At 37.4% G+C, this 16,913-nt stretch overlaps 2 protein-coding genes across 5 annotated transcripts; one reads left to right on the top strand and one right to left on the bottom strand.

The window, feature by feature from the left end:
* Positions 1-871: 871 nt before the first annotated feature.
* LOC131355554 (E3 ubiquitin-protein ligase TRIM39-like) lies at positions 872-5,427 on the bottom strand. Of its 2 annotated transcripts, XM_058393903.1 has the most exons (7): positions 5,335-5,427; positions 3,220-3,779; positions 3,026-3,121; positions 2,696-2,929; positions 2,456-2,600; positions 2,313-2,339; positions 872-2,207 (listed from the first exon to the last, which is right to left on the bottom strand). In XM_058393903.1, exons 2-7 carry the CDS (start codon positions 3,775-3,777, stop codon positions 1,684-1,686), a joined length of 1,584 nt encoding a protein of 527 aa, XP_058249886.1. In that variant the 5' UTR covers positions 3,778-3,779; positions 5,335-5,427; the 3' UTR covers positions 872-1,683. The 2 variants fall into 2 exon arrangements, with proteins under 2 accessions (XP_058249886.1, XP_058249885.1); XM_058393902.1 differs by lacking the exon at positions 5,335-5,427 and having other exon boundaries at positions 3,220-3,786.
* Positions 5,428-9,802: 4,375 nt separating this feature from the next.
* Positions 9,803-16,798, top strand: LOC131355570 (E3 ubiquitin-protein ligase TRIM11-like). 3 transcript variants are annotated; one of them, XM_058393933.1, is made up of 8 exons: positions 9,853-9,999; positions 11,174-11,757; positions 11,854-11,949; positions 12,026-12,259; positions 12,355-12,502; positions 12,694-12,720; positions 12,826-13,001; positions 14,174-16,798. In XM_058393933.1, exons 1-8 carry the CDS (start codon positions 9,984-9,986, stop codon positions 14,174-14,176), a joined length of 1,284 nt encoding a protein of 427 aa, XP_058249916.1. In that variant the 5' UTR covers positions 9,853-9,983; the 3' UTR covers positions 14,177-16,798. The 3 variants fall into 3 exon arrangements, with proteins under 3 accessions (XP_058249915.1, XP_058249916.1, XP_058249914.1); XM_058393932.1 differs by lacking the exon at positions 14,174-16,798 and having other exon boundaries at positions 9,803-9,924; positions 12,826-13,598; XM_058393931.1 differs by lacking the exon at positions 14,174-16,798 and having other exon boundaries at positions 12,826-13,615.
* Positions 16,799-16,913: the final 115 nt, after the last annotated feature.

Below are 16,913 nucleotides of genomic sequence, written 5' to 3'. Positions count from 1 at the left end.
TAAATTAGCTCTGGTCAGGATAATCATATTTACTGTCCACACCTCTAACCAACATTGACTGAAATAATGTTAACATACACTGTTGTTGCTAGGTAACTTCAGCTAAATATTTAATGTAGATTAGAACATTCTTACCATGAAAATGAGTTGACTTTAAACCGCATTTTCTGTCAGCAATGTATGACAAGCAGACTCTGTTAGTTTAATGTTAGAATCAATATGATCATAACTCAGTTGTTTTCATATCAGAGGACAGATGTGGTGCTTAGTTAGGATACATAGAGAGATGTCATTGAATGGACAGATGGAGGACAATGAAAAATGTTCTTTATATATTTTTTGTGATATGTTTGTGAGATTGTGTGAGAATCCTGCATCCTGTGTACCAAATAATAGTGTATCTACTGTGTTATCAATGTTCCATTATGTTCTGTTTTTATTACAGAAGGAACAATTACAGATCATTGCTTCCTAACCTGCTATAATACAGTGTTGGAAAATTAGCACCGGGAATGTAAACATTTTAATTTGTTTATTAACTAAGAGTGGTTGTTTATGCATGAAAGATAATTATTAAAGTAATGATTAACATTTTCATATAATTACATATTAATGTAGCTGCTGTCTATCTGCAACTGATATTACATAATAGTGCTGTAACACACACACACACAGTTCATAAAAGCTCTCTGCTTTTTCTATTCTAAACCCCAGTGGTTTGGTGGATGTGTCTCTGACAGACGTCCTGTTCAACAAGTCAGCTATAGCGTTCAATTTAAAATAAAGTTTTGTTTAACAGTGAAAATGAAGTTTCACATTATTTACAATTTATTTACACACAAACATTAATGGTGAACATTTTTGACTTTATAAAATGATTCTCTTAAGTATTGGTGATCGGCCGCTATTAAACATTAAAAGTGAGGGATCTTTTTTGTGTACATAGTTTAGGAGCCTACTATTCTTTTTGGCAGAATTTATCATTATAATCAACTTCATTATTTCCTGGATTTTGTATCACCATAGTCCCTAAATGTACGTAAATGCAGGAAATCTAAAACATTTTCCCCCATTTTGTAACCCCCCCAAACTTATCAAACCAAAGTTAAAAAATATATAGTTTTAAATAAACACATGGAACAACTCTACATGAAAGGACATACAGTATGTATTTTTATTTATTTATACATTTATTAATTTAATATAATTTTACATTTATATTGTGTGTGGGGATGATGGAGCTAACTGCACAGGCTGAAAATAAAACAATAAATATATAAATATGAACATTTTAATTCTTTAGTCTTAATAGGTATTTTATATCTAAACAGTATTTAGATTCTAAAGTCTTTGCTTTAAGAAAGTAAAGCAATCCAAAATCCTAATTAAATGAATCCACTGGTCACTCAGTGTGGATGTTATTTTTGGGGCCAAAAACTTAAAAAATGAACTTTTCTATTTTAACGGATTATTGAACATTTAAAATATAGCCCGCAATATTACATCTGATCCATATTAAAGATTGAAAACATATTCTGGTGTATGTGATTTGAAGATTAGTTATAGGAGTAATGATGGATCCTGAATGGATTAGACCACTTTAGCATGAAGGATCATCACAATGAGAGGAAAAGTAAAACAGATTTATATTTTAAAATTCTTGTTAACTTACTCTAATGACTTTTAGATTTGATTAACAGGACAGATGATCAGATAATTATTACATGGGCTGAAGAATGGATAAAGTTTCTCAGTGAAAGTCTGACCAGTGAAAGAGTAGAAATGAGACTTTGCATCAACATCATAGAAGGAGATCAGACCCTCCTCATAATCCACAAACACCCCCACCTTCTGAGGAGCCTGTTTCAAGGAGAGGGAGACAGGAGGAGAGTCCAGAGCCTCATATTCAGTCTTATTCCTCAGACACACACACCAGTATCCATTCTCAGGGCTGGCTGTAATCACACCTTTCTTGTCAACAGACTCTCTGACCACTCCTAAATCCCACTGAGTCTTCCCTCTGACCTGCACCTCATAGTAAAATCTCCCTGAGGTGAATCCCTCCTTTCCCAACACAAAGGGACAACAATCAAACCTCTCTGGATTATCAGGGAGATTCTGTTTATTGTCTCCACATTTAACTTGTTTCCCATCAACAGATAGGATGAGATAAGGATGAGCTGTATCAGGATCCAGAGTCACATCCACTGAGAGACAGAAACACAGTGTACATCAGTTTTATCACTGCACAGTGTGGAACAGTGAAGAAATCTATATAAATTAAGTCATGTGATCAATAAGAGCTCACAAACCTGCATATTGTTGAATTCTCCTCAGTTCTGTTTGGAAAATAATATTGGAACAATTATTAGCCAGCAATCATTATAAAACAACATTAATCTAAATAATGAAGCTTCTCAGACAAAACAAGCTCTAAAAATCATTAAACACTTACTAATGTTGTGAAGCTCCTCCATTTTCTCTTTAAGAGTTTCCTGAAGCTGAGACAGAGAACTCAGTCTCTCCACACTCAGAGAAGTGTTAATTTTGACATCAGTCCAGTCCTGGGTGTGTGGAGGGCTGCAGAGTGACGGGTAAATCTACAGTACAGCAGGAGAGAGGAGAAATCCCTCAGCATGGGGACTGCTGTCCTGTCATGTGCTGCATTGCTACTGAGAAACAGAGGGACTCTGACCTGTAGGAGGTGGAGGTGATCCTCAGTGTTTAAAAGTTGCTCCAGCTCAGTGTTTCTCCTCTTTAGTTCAGTGATTTCCTGCTCCAGCTCTGTAATGAACTCTTCAGCCTGCTTGTCTGTAGCTTTCTGCTTCTCCTCCATCACCTTAAGCAGCTCAGCCTGGCTTCTCTCAATGCCACTCATCAGATTGCTGAAGATCTCCACAACGTCTGCTTTCTCCTTCTCTGTGGTTTTCTAACAGGAAACAAATCGAGCTGAATCATTTTATTCTACATGACTATGTAATACATCTAATAATGTGTCAAATAAAAAATTATTTAAGAGACTCACTTTATTGAGTATTACAGAGTGTGTGATTTCCTCAATCTTCTTCAGTCGCTCCTTGATCATCTGCTGAACTTCTGTTTGTGTCTTTTCCAGCTGAATCTAATAAAAATTATTTATCACTGCATAAACTTTCATTATATTCCCAAATGAAATTCAACTTTTTTTCTATTCTCAATTAATAATATTCAGCCTCTTACCTTCTTCTCTCCACTCTCCTCCTCTAGAGGAATAATGATGTGAGTTTCGTGCTCTGCCTCAGTACAGAAATGACACACACACGTCTGGTCATCTATACAGAACAGCTCCAGGGGTGTCTCATGTTTCTGACAGATGTAGTCCTCCAGGTTCTCCACAGGCTCCATCAGTTTGTGCTTCTTTAATGAAGAAACTCTCTCATGAGGTTCCAGGTGAGTCTTGCAGTAAGAGGCCATACAGATCAGGCAGGACTTCACAGCTGCACATTTCTGTTCACAGCAAGCCTCACAGAGCACCAGAGATTGGATGGGTTTTTCCACTGACTTCTTAAATGGAGCAGCCAGTGCAGAGATAAATGTATTCACATATAACTCAGGTCTTTTTGGGAAACTGGTTTTACAAACTGGACACTGGCAGTGTAAACTGCTGTCCCAGAATTCTTTGAGACAGATCATACAGAAGTTGTGGCCACATGGAGTAGACACTGGATCAGTGAACACATCCAGACAGACGGGACACAGGAGCTGATCTTCAAACAGGACAATGCTGGAGGAAGCCATGACTGTCATGGGAGAAACAGGAGACACAAAGATTTCTTTAGAGAGGATACCAGTGATGTAAACCAATTAAAAATTCCCCTCAGTAAATGATAACTATGACACTTAATTTCATTTTTACAATAGAATATCATCTGGTATAGGGCAGTGGCATTTTTGTGGTTAAGCAATGGTTTACTGATTAGAAGGTCATTAGTTTAAATTCTCAACAAAACAAGCTGTTACTGTTGGATTCAAACCCCTATTCAAGCAATTGAAGTGCTGGTGTACTTCATTACTGGCCTCTCCCAGAGGTTGGGTTTCTTACCCTTTCACAGAGAGTAATGGAGCAAAGGAATGTTCATGCAAAGGAATCTTATTTTTAATGGCGGAAATTATTAGTTCATACCAAACTGCATTTTTAAGTAAGGAGTGGAACAACCCAGGATTTTTAGTCACTGAGAGCAAGGCACATATTTCTATTGTCTGACATTTCCTCAATTTACTTAGAATCACCAGTTGCCAAATGTTTAAAGCATAATATTTGTGCTGCACTTAGACAAGGTGAAATATTTATAATGTGAACTTAACGATGTTCAAATAAATAATTGTGCTGATAAACAGTATTGTTACTGAGATCAGCAACCATTAACAGATTAAATATCAAGATGTAATTAAGATAAGAGTGAGAGGATTTCTTTCACTGTGTTCTATTGAATTGAACCTGCTTAAGATCAGCTACAATTTTTCCTGGTAATTGCTATTTAAAATCTCGAGAGTATGTTGATTTCTATGGAGATCTATAATAGCAAGGAGAGCCACAAAAATCTACAATCAAAATATTATCAAAATGTAAGAAACTTAGAGCAATAATGTGAAACGCGTAGACTTGTGTAAAATCAAGCTTTTTTTCTTTTCTCGATTCATGCTTCCATTTTGCCAGTCTTTGCTTTAATCTTTTGTTCTTTCTTCTATTTCTAATACCTCTTGTGCTTTAGATTTTTGCCTGAATAATTTTCACTCCAAAATTAGTTGACCAATAGATTACTGTAAATGCCTTCATTGTCCTCATCTTCTAAGACCAATTAAACATGTATTGATTTTGAAAAACTCTTTTAAATACATGTTTCAATCATGTTTTGCTCTACAAATCAGTTTATCTTTATAGACAGTACTTGTATCTCGCATGCACACAGACACTGTAATTTTTTGTCAGTGTAACACAAGGATCTATGCCCAGCTAGACTGGAAAGTTCATGTGGAAAAAATATAATACCAAATCACAAGTTTATAGACATGATTAAGCGGCATTTGTTGTTATTATTAAGAGGAAACATTCAAATCATATAGTCAGACAATTGATTGCAAACGACTGCAGTCAGACATTTTGTCCAACTAACAAAATTCAAAATTCAAATTCACCACAATTGAAAAATATTATTCCAAATTATATATATATACACTATATTGCTATATACTGTATATATATATATATATATATATATATATATATATATATATTTCTTTTATAACTGACTAAATACTCTTTTACTCTATTGTTTCTATTCCCTTGGTTTTTACCTGCAGTGGTTTTAATCCCTCGAAAGGAAGAAAATGAAGCTTGTGAAGTTTGTGTATTGCTGAACAGGTTTCGGTTGTAGAACCTCTTTACCCTCAGCTGAGTGACGTCATGAGAGCTACACTCCCACTGTCTGACTTTTTCTACTGATACAATTGCAAGATTTCGCCACTAGATGGCGGAAAATACAACTACAACTCCGGTTAAAACGTTCTGCTTCAAAATGTTCAGAATATCAGTACACAACGGGTTTCCACTATTTTTCCTTGCTGCGGCAATTTCAACCCGGTCTCAAATCTTTTGTTTCATTCCCAGAAACAAACAAACAAACAAACAAAAAACAAAACCAACCACTTCCCTTTTGGAAACATTTTACTATGGAGAATGAGTTCTGTGGTCAGGGAGCTGTTTGAACCCCTGTAGTAATAACTGAAAAAAAGATGAATGAGCCATTGGATTTTTTTTTTGTATAAATTTACCTTGAATGCAATTTAGTTAATACTCAAGAGATTCAAGATACTTTTATTGTCACTAAAAAATACAACAACTGCAGTCAAGCAGATGGTAATAAAATCAAGTATTGTTAGTGATAAGGTATAAATAAGTATACAATATTTCTATAGATAGAAGTATATAGAAATTAATAGGTTGAACCTAAGGATTTTTGCATATTTGCAAAACCTAATCCAAGTTGATTAATCACACTCAATAAACTTTTTAAAAGATTAGAACAGATAACTCTGATAATCAAAAATGTAATGAAGTTTCATATTTTTATATGAATGTTTTCAATCAGGATGTTGTTTGTGGTCTAAATCTACACTCCTCATGTCTCCTGTTTCAGTCATGGCTTCCTTCAGCAGTGTCCTGTGTGAAGATCAGCTCCAATGTCCCATCTGTCTGGATATGTTCACTAATCCAGTCACTATTCCATGTGGACACAACTTCTGTAAGACCTGTCTCAAAGAGCTCTGGGGCAACAGTTCCAATGTTCAATATGTAACACTGATTTTCCAAAAAGACCTGAATTATGTATTATGTGTGAATATGTTCAGCAGTACTTGCTGCTCTGTTTAAGAAGTCAGATTAAGTGAAATCCAGCATTGCTACAGAAAACCCCAACTAATCTCAGGTCTTCTGTGACATCTACTGTGAAAGGAATTGTGCAGCTGTGAAGTCCTGCTTGATCTGTATGGCCTCTTACTGCAAGACTCACCTGGAACCTCATCAGAGAGTTTCTTCATTAAAGAAGCACAAACAGATGGAGCCTGTGGAGAACTGCCATTGAAAAATTTAGCTCAAACATCTCTGCACAGAAAATAAAGCCTTTTTGAGGATGGTGGACTCCTATTTCAGGTCTTGGGAAATGGTAGTTTCCAGAAACTTAAAGGTCTTTTATGATACTCATCGCATGTGAGCTGGAGTGCGGACAATTTGCATGAAGTTAGGTGATCTAGAAAATACTGCGCTTTTATTTACTATAGTGCAGTAAAATGTGAGAAAAGGTGTAAGTGCCTACAGTGTGGCTAGAGTCTGTACCGGGTGAAACTGTAGTGCAGACAGTTCAGAGAGCTAGACCCCAGGAGCGTGCCATAGGCTCAGGAGCTTTTGGGGAGCATTGTCTTCAAATCACATTCCAAATCACATCCCAGACCATCAGTCTTTCCTCCCCTCCCATGCTGAGCCAGATTCCCTTCAGAGATTTCTGCTGGAGGTTGAGGAGCTTGAGCACTCACTCATGCTGTTAATGGAGCTGAACTGCTGATGATTCTTCAGCATGTGTGTGATGGTAGGGCATGGTGTGAGCATACAGTACTGTAGCCATCACAGGGAATTTAAGTACAAATCAAACACAGTAGTTTACCAAACCCAGAATGACTTGTACCTGTTTCTTCGTGGGTCAGAGTACTCCTTGACTGCCTTGATTTTCTTCTCCAGATGTTTTATGCAATGCATGACCAAAGTGGATGCCCAGGTACAGTGCATTGGTCAGCCCCAGGTGGCACTTGCAGGGGTTTGCTCTCAGACCCGCCTTCCAGAGTGTTCCCAGAACCTCCTGCAGATGGATTAAGTGGTTAAACCAAGTGGAGGAGTGTATGATTACATCGTCCAGATAAGCAGCTGCAAAGTGTTGGTGGGGTCTGAGTACAATGCCCAATTATCTCTGAATTGCTGTGGGCATCACCATGTGGGCCATAAGTACTGGCAGTGCCCTACAAGTGCTACTGAATTATGTTTCTGGTTTTGCTTCAGGGGCTAACACCACCTGTCAGTATCCCATGGTTAATTCCAGCATCAAGATAAACTGAGCTTTTAACAGGCACTCCACTAGATCAGCCACAAAAGGAGGGGATAGCTGTCAAAGTCTGAGATCTGGTTAAACTGCTATAAATTAAATGTCCGGCTATATATGACAACAGTGGGGTCGGACCATGGGCTGGCAGATTCCTGGATGATCCTTCAGCTTTTTCCTCCTCTACAGAATGATGGTGGGTCTCTGGGGCCTGTTACAGCCACTGTCTGACCACCATCCTTGGAAGGATTTTGATCTCATGCTGGATCAGCTGAGTGAGGTCCAGGATCGATGAGAAGATGTCCCTGAACTGGTCCATGAGCTTAGTGTTGGTGTTGGTCTTGGTGTTGAGCTGGTGTGAGATCATACCCCCTCTGCACCAGGGCATGCTTTTGGGGATCTGTGACAGGGAAAGCTAATGCAGACACCACAGACCCAGAAGCAATCTATTTTTTTAACAAATAAATATGATAAAATTGTGTGTCTGCATGCTTACCAGGTTTTTGAGGACTGTATATGGGCCAGGCCACCTTACCAGGAATTTGCAGCTTGTGTTAGGTATAAGTAGAGGTACCTGATCACCCGGGATAAATTCTCATGCTTCTCAAGCCACATCCACCAGACCCTAAGGTTTCTGTCCAAACAGCAACTAAATGGGGGTGAATCCAGTCGAGACCTTGGGTGTTTCTTGGCCGCGAAGAGGACGTCGAGAAGAAGTAAGTCCTTGTTCATTCCTTCCTCATCTACCACCCTTCGAATCATTCTCCTGAGTATTTGGTTGAACTGTTCTTCTAATCTGTCTGTCTGGGGGTGTTAGACTGACGTCCTCAAGTGCTTAACCTGCAACAACCGACAGAGATCCACCAGTAGTCAAGGCACAAAAGGCGTGCCATGGTCATGCTCAGCTAAATAGTGTGAGGAGCTCTCTGGCAATGATTTGGAAGGTGTCATTCCGAAGTGGGATTGTCTCAGGGTATCTGCTAGCACAGTCCTTAATGACCAGGATTTACTAGATGCCTTGGGCTGACTTCAGAGGCAGCCTAATAAGATCCATTCCTATCCTCTCAAATGGGATGCAGATGACAGGCAGAGGGATAAGAGGCACCAGTGCTGGCTTCTGGGGGGCAGTGTGCTGGCACTGGGGGCATTTCTGGCAGAATGCATTACCTCTGCATCCATTACTGGCCATAAGAAACAATCCTGCAGCTTCTCTAATGTGTTGTGTGCCCCTAAGCAGCCCCCCCCAAGGGTGTAAGTGGACTAAAGACACTGTAGAGGGGGTTGAATGAGCGTGGAATGATGAGAAGTTCGCAGGCCTCTGCTCTCAGTATGATAATAGAGGTTATCTCCTTGCACCATAAAGAAGGAGGCCAGAAGCCATTGAGCAGGGTCTGTGTACACTCTGTCTATTTGACACACCTGCCCACAATGATTCAGCCAGTCATCCTCTTTTTGTTCTCGCCCATAGCTCCCCTCCAAGGTGATCTGCTGATACACAGAGGAGACAGGTGAGTAAACACATGAGGTTTAGTTTATTTATAAACGTTTGGAACTTGAATAAAATAATCACAGAGTGAACAGTGGATTCATTTAACTGATTTCTATAGCTTTCGATAGCTTTACTTTCTGTAAGTAATAATCGGTGACAAGCTGTTGAATTAATACAAATATCAAATTTAAAAAAACCCTGTGTGCATTATATTTTTAATCAACTGAGCAGAATCAGTTGCTGGTGCTACTGAAGACTCTGTAACTGTTGCCTCCATTTGTGCACTTAAAATTCACTTAATGACATGTTCCTGATAAGACAAGACATGCTTAATTGCTGTGTTCTTACAGATGAGTGGCATAATATTGATGGAGCCTTATTATATTTTCATGTTAAACATATGGATGGTGTTTTTAAATGAATGTATTGAACGAGTCACCTGTTGGTTAAATGATTTAATGATTTACCTTTTAATTTAACCTTTAACTTTTAATTTTTATTTTATCAAAAGACGAAAAGACGAGGGATGAAATTATCTCCAAAAGGAGAAATAGTGGAAACTGGTTGTGTACCGATATTCTGAACGTTTTGAAGTAAAACGTAATAACTGGATGCTGTTGATCACATGGTGAATTTCCGCCATCTAGTGGCGAAATCTTTCAAATGTAGATAAAGCCAAACAGTGGGATTGTCGCTCTAATTACGTCACTCAGTTGAGGGCAAAGACGATTTTACAACCGAAACCTGTTCAGCAATACGCAATCTTCACAAGCTTAATTTATTTTCGTCGAAGGATTAAAACCACTGCAGGTAAATACCAATGGAGTAGGAACAATAGAGTAAAGAAAATTAAATCGGTTAATAAGAATATGAGGACAACAAACAGTAAGCATCTATTGGTAATCTAATTTTGGGGTGAAAATTAACCAGGCAAAAATCTAAAGCAAAAGAACAAACAAAACATTTAGCAAAAACTTGTAATATGAGAGCACGAATAATTAATGGTTTTGTGAAAAAAAAGTTTCACACATGTCTAGAAGTTTCAGATGTGCTCTATGTTTCTTACATTTTGAAAATTAATATTTTGTTTGTGGATTTTTGTGGCTGTCCTTGCTATTATAGATCTGCATAGAATCAACATACTCTCGAGATTTTAAACCGCATCAATTACCAGGAAAAAATCTAGCTGAACTGGAGCAGGTTCAAGTCAGCAGATCACAACAGTGAAAGAAATAACTCTTATCTCAAATATATCCTGATGTTTAATCTGTTAATGGTTGGTAATTTCAGTAACAATGCTGTTTATCAGCACAATCATTTATTTGAACATCATTAAGCTCACATTTCAAATATTCTCCTTTGTCTAAGTGCAGTACAACTTTTTTGCCTTAAACATTTGGCAAATGGAGGCTTAAAAAATGACATAGATGATTCTAAGTCAAGTAAGGAAATGTCAGACAAAAGAAATATGTGCCTTACTCTCAGTGAATAATTATACTGGGTTGTGACACTCCTTACTGAAACATGCAGTTTGGTGTGAACTAATTATCTCAGCATTTAAAAATTAGATTCCTTTGCATGAACATTCCTTTGCTTCATTACTCTCTGTGAAAGTGTAAGAAACCCAACCTCTGGGAAAGGCCTATTATGGAGTACACCAGCAGCTTCAATTGTTTGAGTAGGGGTTTGGGAAACTTACAAGGAAACCTATCCCACTGGGTAGTCAATCCAGGGCAGGCCAGGACCATCTGGAGAGATTATATCCCAATGATACTGTATCTTGGGACTGTCTTCACTCTGTGGTCAGGGATCTATCTTACGAATCTAACAGTAACAGCTTGTTTTTGTGAGGATTCAAACTAATGACCTTCTAATCAGTAAACAATTGCCTTAACTACAAAAATACCATTACCCTATACCAGATGATATTCTAGTGTGAAAATGAGATTAAGTGTCATAGTGGTCATTAACTGAGGAAAATTTTACTTGGTTTACATCACTGGGGTCCTCCCTAATGGAATCTTTGTGTCTCCTGTTTCTCCTGTTTCTCCTGTGTCAGTCATGGCTTCCTCCAGCAATGCCCTGTGTGAAGATCAGCTCCAGTGTCCCATCTGTCTGGATGTGTTCACTGATCCAGTCACTACTCCATGTGGACACAACTTCTGTATGATCTGTCTCAAAGAGTTCTGGGACAGCAGTTCACACAGCCAGTGTCCAGTTTGTAAAACCAGTTTCCCAAAAAGACCTGAGTTAAGTGTGAATACATTCATCTCTGCAGTTGCCGCTCCGTTTAAGAAGTCAGTTCAGGTGAAATCCAGCACTGCTGCTGAAAAACCCAACCAATCTCAGGTGCTCTGTGAGGCTTGCTGTGAAAAGAAATGTGCAGCTATGAAGTCCTGCCTGAACTGTATGGCCTCTTACTGCAAGACTCACCTGGAACCTCATGAGAGAGTTTCTTCATTAAAGAAGCACAAACTGATAGACCCTGTGGAGAACCTGGAGGACTATATCTGTCAGAAACATGAGAGACCCCTGGAGCTGTTCTGTAGAGATGACCAGACGTGTGTGTGTCAATTCTGTACTCAGGGAAAGCACAAAACTCATAACACTGTTCCTCTAGAGAAGGAGAGTGGAGACAAGAAGGTATTAAATTAATAATGGACAATAGAAAAAAGTTTGCTAATTAATTGCATTTAGGAAAATTATGAAAGTTTATACAATGTTAAATATTTGTCTTAGATTCAGTTGGGAAAGACACAAGCAGAAGTTCAGCAGATGATCCAGGAGCGACTGAAGAAGATTGAGGAAATCAAACAATCTGTAAAACTCAATAAAGTGAGTCTCTTAACTAATATACATATGATATATTCATAAGGAATAGAATGATTTTGTTCAATTTATATACTGTTAGAAAACCACAGAGAAGGAGAAATCAGACTTTGTAGAGATCTTCAGCAATCTGATGAGATGCATTGAGAGAAGCCAGGCTGAGCTGCTTAAGGTGATGGAGGAGAAGCAAAAAGCAGCAGAGAGGCAGGCTGAAGAGTTCATTAAAGAGCTGGAGCAGGAAATCACTGAGCTAAAGAGGAGAAACACTGAGCTGGAGAAGCTCTCACACACTGAGGATCACCTCCACCTCCTACAGGTCAGAGTCCCTCTGTTTCTCAATAGCAATGCAGCACATGACAGGACAGCAGTCCCCATGCTGAGGGATTTCTCCTCTCTCCTGCTGTACTGTAGATTTACCCGTCACTGTGCAGCCCTCCACACACCCAGGACTGGACTCATGTCACTATTAACACTCATCTGAATGTGGAGACTCTGAGGAGGTCTTTGTCTCAACTTCAGGAATCTCTCAGAGAGGAAATGGTCAAGCTTCATGAGATCAGTAAGTGTTTAATGATTTTTACGAACTTGTTTTGTTTGAAAAGATTCATTCTTTAGATTCTTTTAGTTTTATAATGATTACTTCTTTATTTTGTAATAATTTAAAAATCTACAATCATCAACCTTCTAACCATCGATTAAGCAAAATAAAACTTTAACAGTTAATAATTTTCAATATTATTTTCCAAACAGAACTGAGGAGAATTCAACAATATGCAGGTTTGTGAGCTCTTATTGATCACATGACTAAATTTATATAGATTTCTTCACTGTTCCACACTGTGCAGTGATAAAACTGATGTACACTGTGTTTCTGTCTCTCAGTGGATGTGACTCTGGATCCTGATACAGCAAATCCTAAACTCATCCTGTCTGATGATGGGAAACAAGTTACAGATGGCGACAAGAAACAGAATCTCCCTGATTATCCAGAGAGGTTTGATCGTTGTCCCTGTGTGTTGGGAAAGGAGGGATTCACCTCAGGGAGATTTTACTATGAGGTACTGGTCAGAGGGAAGACTAAGTGGGATTTAGGAGTGGTCAGAGAGTCTGCTAACAGAAAGGGGAAGATTATATACAGCCCTGAAAATGGATACTGGCGTGTGTGTCTGAGGAATAAGGCCCCTCATAAGGTGGGGGTGTTTGTGGATTATGAGGAGGGTCTGATCTCCTTCTATGACGTTGATTCAAAGTCTCATATCTACACTTTCACTGGTCAGACTTTTACTGAGAAACTTTATCCATTCTTCAGGCCCTGTGATAATGATGAAGCACCACTGATCATCTGTCCTGTTAATCAAATATAATATAAATTTCATAAATGTCATGCTAAATTCTCATTGAAAAATGTGAACAGTGTTCGTATTATTAGCCCTTCAAATAACATCCACCAGAATATATTTTCAGTCTGTAATATGGATCAGATGTAATAATGTAGGCTATTTTTTAAATGGGCAGTAGTCAATTAAAATAGAAGTTAATTAAGCTCGTAAAACATCCACACTGAGCGAACAGTAGATTCATTTAACTTAGATTGCTTTATTTTCTGTAATATTTAATATTTTAAAAATTGTTCATGTATCAAAAAATTATTAAGAGAAAATAAATTAAAAAATTATTTATTTATTATTATTAATGTTTTTTTTTTTTGTTGTGCAGTTAGCTATATCATCCTCACACAAAATATAAATAGAAAATCATGTAAAACAAACAAATAAATAAATTCTCCACATACTGTACAGTGTTTAACATACAGTTAATATTATTTTATTATTATAAAATAGTTTTTGCATAATTCCTGAATATTTACCTGCAATGTGAAGAATTTGTTGGATCTGGGAACATGCACATGCAAAACATACAAAGTTTAAAATTAAGAAGAAAATCATAATGCATCAGTATAAAAGAAAAAAATATACACAACTAGAACATATACAAATGTAGTGAAAGTAATGAAAAGAAAATTGGATAATGAGTAGAATTAAGTTTAATAGCAGGCATACACAGTGAGTGCAGACAGCTCGTTAAATCCTATTAGGTGAAATGGGTAAAAATTAAATCTATTTAACATGTTGATTTTAACTGATCTACCATGGCAACATTACAGAAGATACACAGATACACTTTACAATTATGTTCTGATGGTGTCTCTGTTCTTTCCCGATCCATGAAGTGACTTCAGTCTGGAGAATCTCAGAGGAAGAGTCCTCAGTGTGGCACAATTCAGCATGGAATGTTCTGACGGTCTAGTTGTATCATGGCATCTGTTTCTGTGGGGAGCAGTGTGTACAGTGTGTCCAGAGATCATGGACAATGCCTTTTTCACACAGATCTAGATCATGAACCTGTCATGTTTAGAATTCATTCAACTTACTTCAATATTCTAAGCAGAATATTTTAACATATACTGTATGACACAAAACCTAATTGTTTAGTTCCCTGTGCTTTTCATGAGATTTACAAATAGATGAATCATGCAATTATCACAGCAAAAACTTTAGATTAAAACTCAAGTTTAGATGATTTTTACCCCTATTGTTTTTTTTCTGGAGAAATTTGTCTTTAACAATTCTGATTTTTTTTAAATTATCTTTAATGATTTTAAACCCACTGCACTCCTCTCTTAACTCCACTATATTTTTCGTCCACCTTCTTATTACAGTTAATAAACAAACCTGATGCGTCTGTCACATGTAAATTCACCCTCAGACCTCAGCAGAAACAGATATGCTGTGATTTATACATTCAGTGCTTACATTTAAATCTTACTGTCAGTGACTTTTAGATGTGATTTAGAAGTTCTTTTACACTTTAAAGTGTGGAGGTTTTCTGTTTAAAATGGTAATATTAAGTCAAATGATTTTTGCTGATGTTGAAAATGTTTTATTTACACTACTTAAACTCAGGATGCTCGTTATGTAAAATGTAGTGACGTACTGACAGAGATCTTACCTCAAACACTGTAGCGTTTGACCAGCAGAATGATGGTCACCAGCAGATAAGGAAAGGTTGTCACCACACTACAGATCAGCATGAGCACTGAGAATGGAGCTTCTACACCTGATGGACATGAATCAGAATAAAATAATATTTATAATAATGTTTTATTCATGCTGAACAGTTCAGAATCAATCTGCAGTAGAAATAAATTCATTTACACTTGTGCACACATTCCACAATGTAACATGGACGTACATATTCTAAGCACTATAGCTTACATCATGTTAAGATACTAAATCTAACAGTTGAATGAATATTTAAATGATTTCTCAGGTCTGACTAAAAGCCAGCTTTTCATTGATTCTCCTCTCTCTGGGTCTTTACAGTGATGGAAACCTTCATCTGACTGAGAGACAGTTTGGACATCTTTATAGAAATCAGCTCAGAGTTTTGAAGAATTTGTGATTAATATAAAGAGTGTCGCTAGGGCTAATCGTGATTAAATGATTTGAATCTAGATTCTAGCCCCGAATGTTTTATCCCGAATTTTGCCACCGGAGTGTAGAGGCATTAAGTAAATGTTGATCGGTTTAGTTGAGCACCGTTGCCGTTTACTGTACACGAGTTTGACTGACATCTCTCTCCGCACACACGCGCGCGCGCCCGCCAAAATACCGCGAGAGTGCGCGTGCAATAATAAATAGCGAAATAGCGCGTGCTTGCGGAGAGAGATATGCTCTAGAACCGCTCTCGCGATACTTTAATCTCATACGCCTATCGGTCTGCACCTATACACACTCACACACCACGTGACTAAAACACACACCTATACACACACACACACACACCACGTGACTAACATACTTTACAGCCCTTGTCAGAAAACTCAACAATCTTTTATTCTGAAAACCCCTGACATAAGGACCCTTTTGAATATTATTCCATGCAAGATGTACAAAAGCTTTAAATTAAATAAGCCTAAAAATAGATCTAAATAAAATCTAAACTGTTAAAGCACTAAGACATTACAGTCTGAACATCATGACTTTCTATTATTCAACTAATGCAGTATTTAAGTTGAAATACAGACATGACTTAGGGGAACAATGGACCAGAACAGACTCCATCATTCAGCTGTTCTGTCTATTGATAAAGAAATTCTCAGCACTATAAATACTAGTATGGTAACTGACCGTTTTACTCAAGTCCAGTCTTGGAGATACTCTCTGATGATTCCACCCTCAAAGAAATAGGATAGAAAAGTCACCAAGAGCATGAAGTAGACAAGATACAAGCAGCAAGACAGATGAGAGAACAATAAGAGGAGAAGAGAAGAGAGGTTGTAAAAAACAAAACAAAACACAGAATAATACATACAGTAGTGCTGGCATGAATGAGGAATGAAATATAAGGTGCAGTATAATATAGATTATTGTAAAATAATAATAATAATAATAATAATAATAGTAATAATAATAGAAGATCTACACGGCACTGCTTCACACACAAGCTGTAAAAGAGATAATATTGCATACCATAGCTGTGTGAGAGAAAATGTTATTAATTTAATGAACCCCGTTTAAGACTCTGAAATCATGGGAGGAGTCAGAAAAAAGATTGAATGAAATGTTCTAAAGTTGCATACTGTTCGTGTTAATTTGTGTTTATTATTAAACAATATTTCTTAAAAATGCTTTTACAAAACATGTTATTCTTGCTTTCCCTCTCTCCCTAACTAGCCCCTGATGTTTCAGGCTCAGACCCTGATGTTTTCAAATCCTAGGAACGTCCGTGGTCAGAGGATGGACAGAGATTTAAATTATGAAGAAATACAGCACATTTTAAACTCACTAAAACTCACAAGATGCAATCTTAGTCAAGAAATGTAAAAAAATATATCTGGGAAATATATATTAATATATTTTTCTAAAACATATTTACACTTATAAAATATATCATTCCACATCGTTTAA

The sequence above is a fragment of the Hemibagrus wyckioides genome, linkage group LG07, assembly GCF_019097595.1.
Source record: "Hemibagrus wyckioides isolate EC202008001 linkage group LG07, SWU_Hwy_1.0, whole genome shotgun sequence".
Classification (NCBI taxonomy): domain Eukaryota; kingdom Metazoa; phylum Chordata; class Actinopteri; order Siluriformes; family Bagridae; genus Hemibagrus; species Hemibagrus wyckioides.
The sequence above is the reverse complement of the archived record's forward strand: the minus strand, read 5'-3'. Positions and strand labels throughout refer to the sequence as shown.

What these genes read in the sequence shown, in the direction of transcription:
- LOC131355554 (XM_058393902.1), bottom strand. Translation starts at nt 3,786, where the DNA reads ATGACAGTCATGGCTTCCTCCAGCATTGTCCTGTTTGAAGATCAGCTC. An exon ending in ACTCTGTAATACTCAATAAA is followed by an intron (nt 2,930 to 3,025) that starts GTGAGTCTCTTA and finishes GTTTCCTGTTAG; the next exon opens with AAAACCACAGAGAAGGAGAA. An exon ending in GAGAATTCAACAATATGCAG is followed by an intron (nt 2,208 to 2,312) that starts GTTTGTGAGCTC and finishes TCTGTCTCTCAG; the next exon opens with TGGATGTGACTCTGGATCCT.
- LOC131355570 (XM_058393931.1), top strand. An exon ending in AATCTGTAAAACTCAATAAA is followed by an intron (nt 11,950 to 12,025) that starts GTGAGTCTCTTA and finishes ATATACTGTTAG; the next exon opens with AAAACCACAGAGAAGGAGAA. An exon ending in ATCACCTCCACCTCCTACAG is followed by an intron (nt 12,260 to 12,354) that starts GTCAGAGTCCCT and finishes GCTGTACTGTAG; the next exon opens with ATTTACCCGTCACTGTGCAG.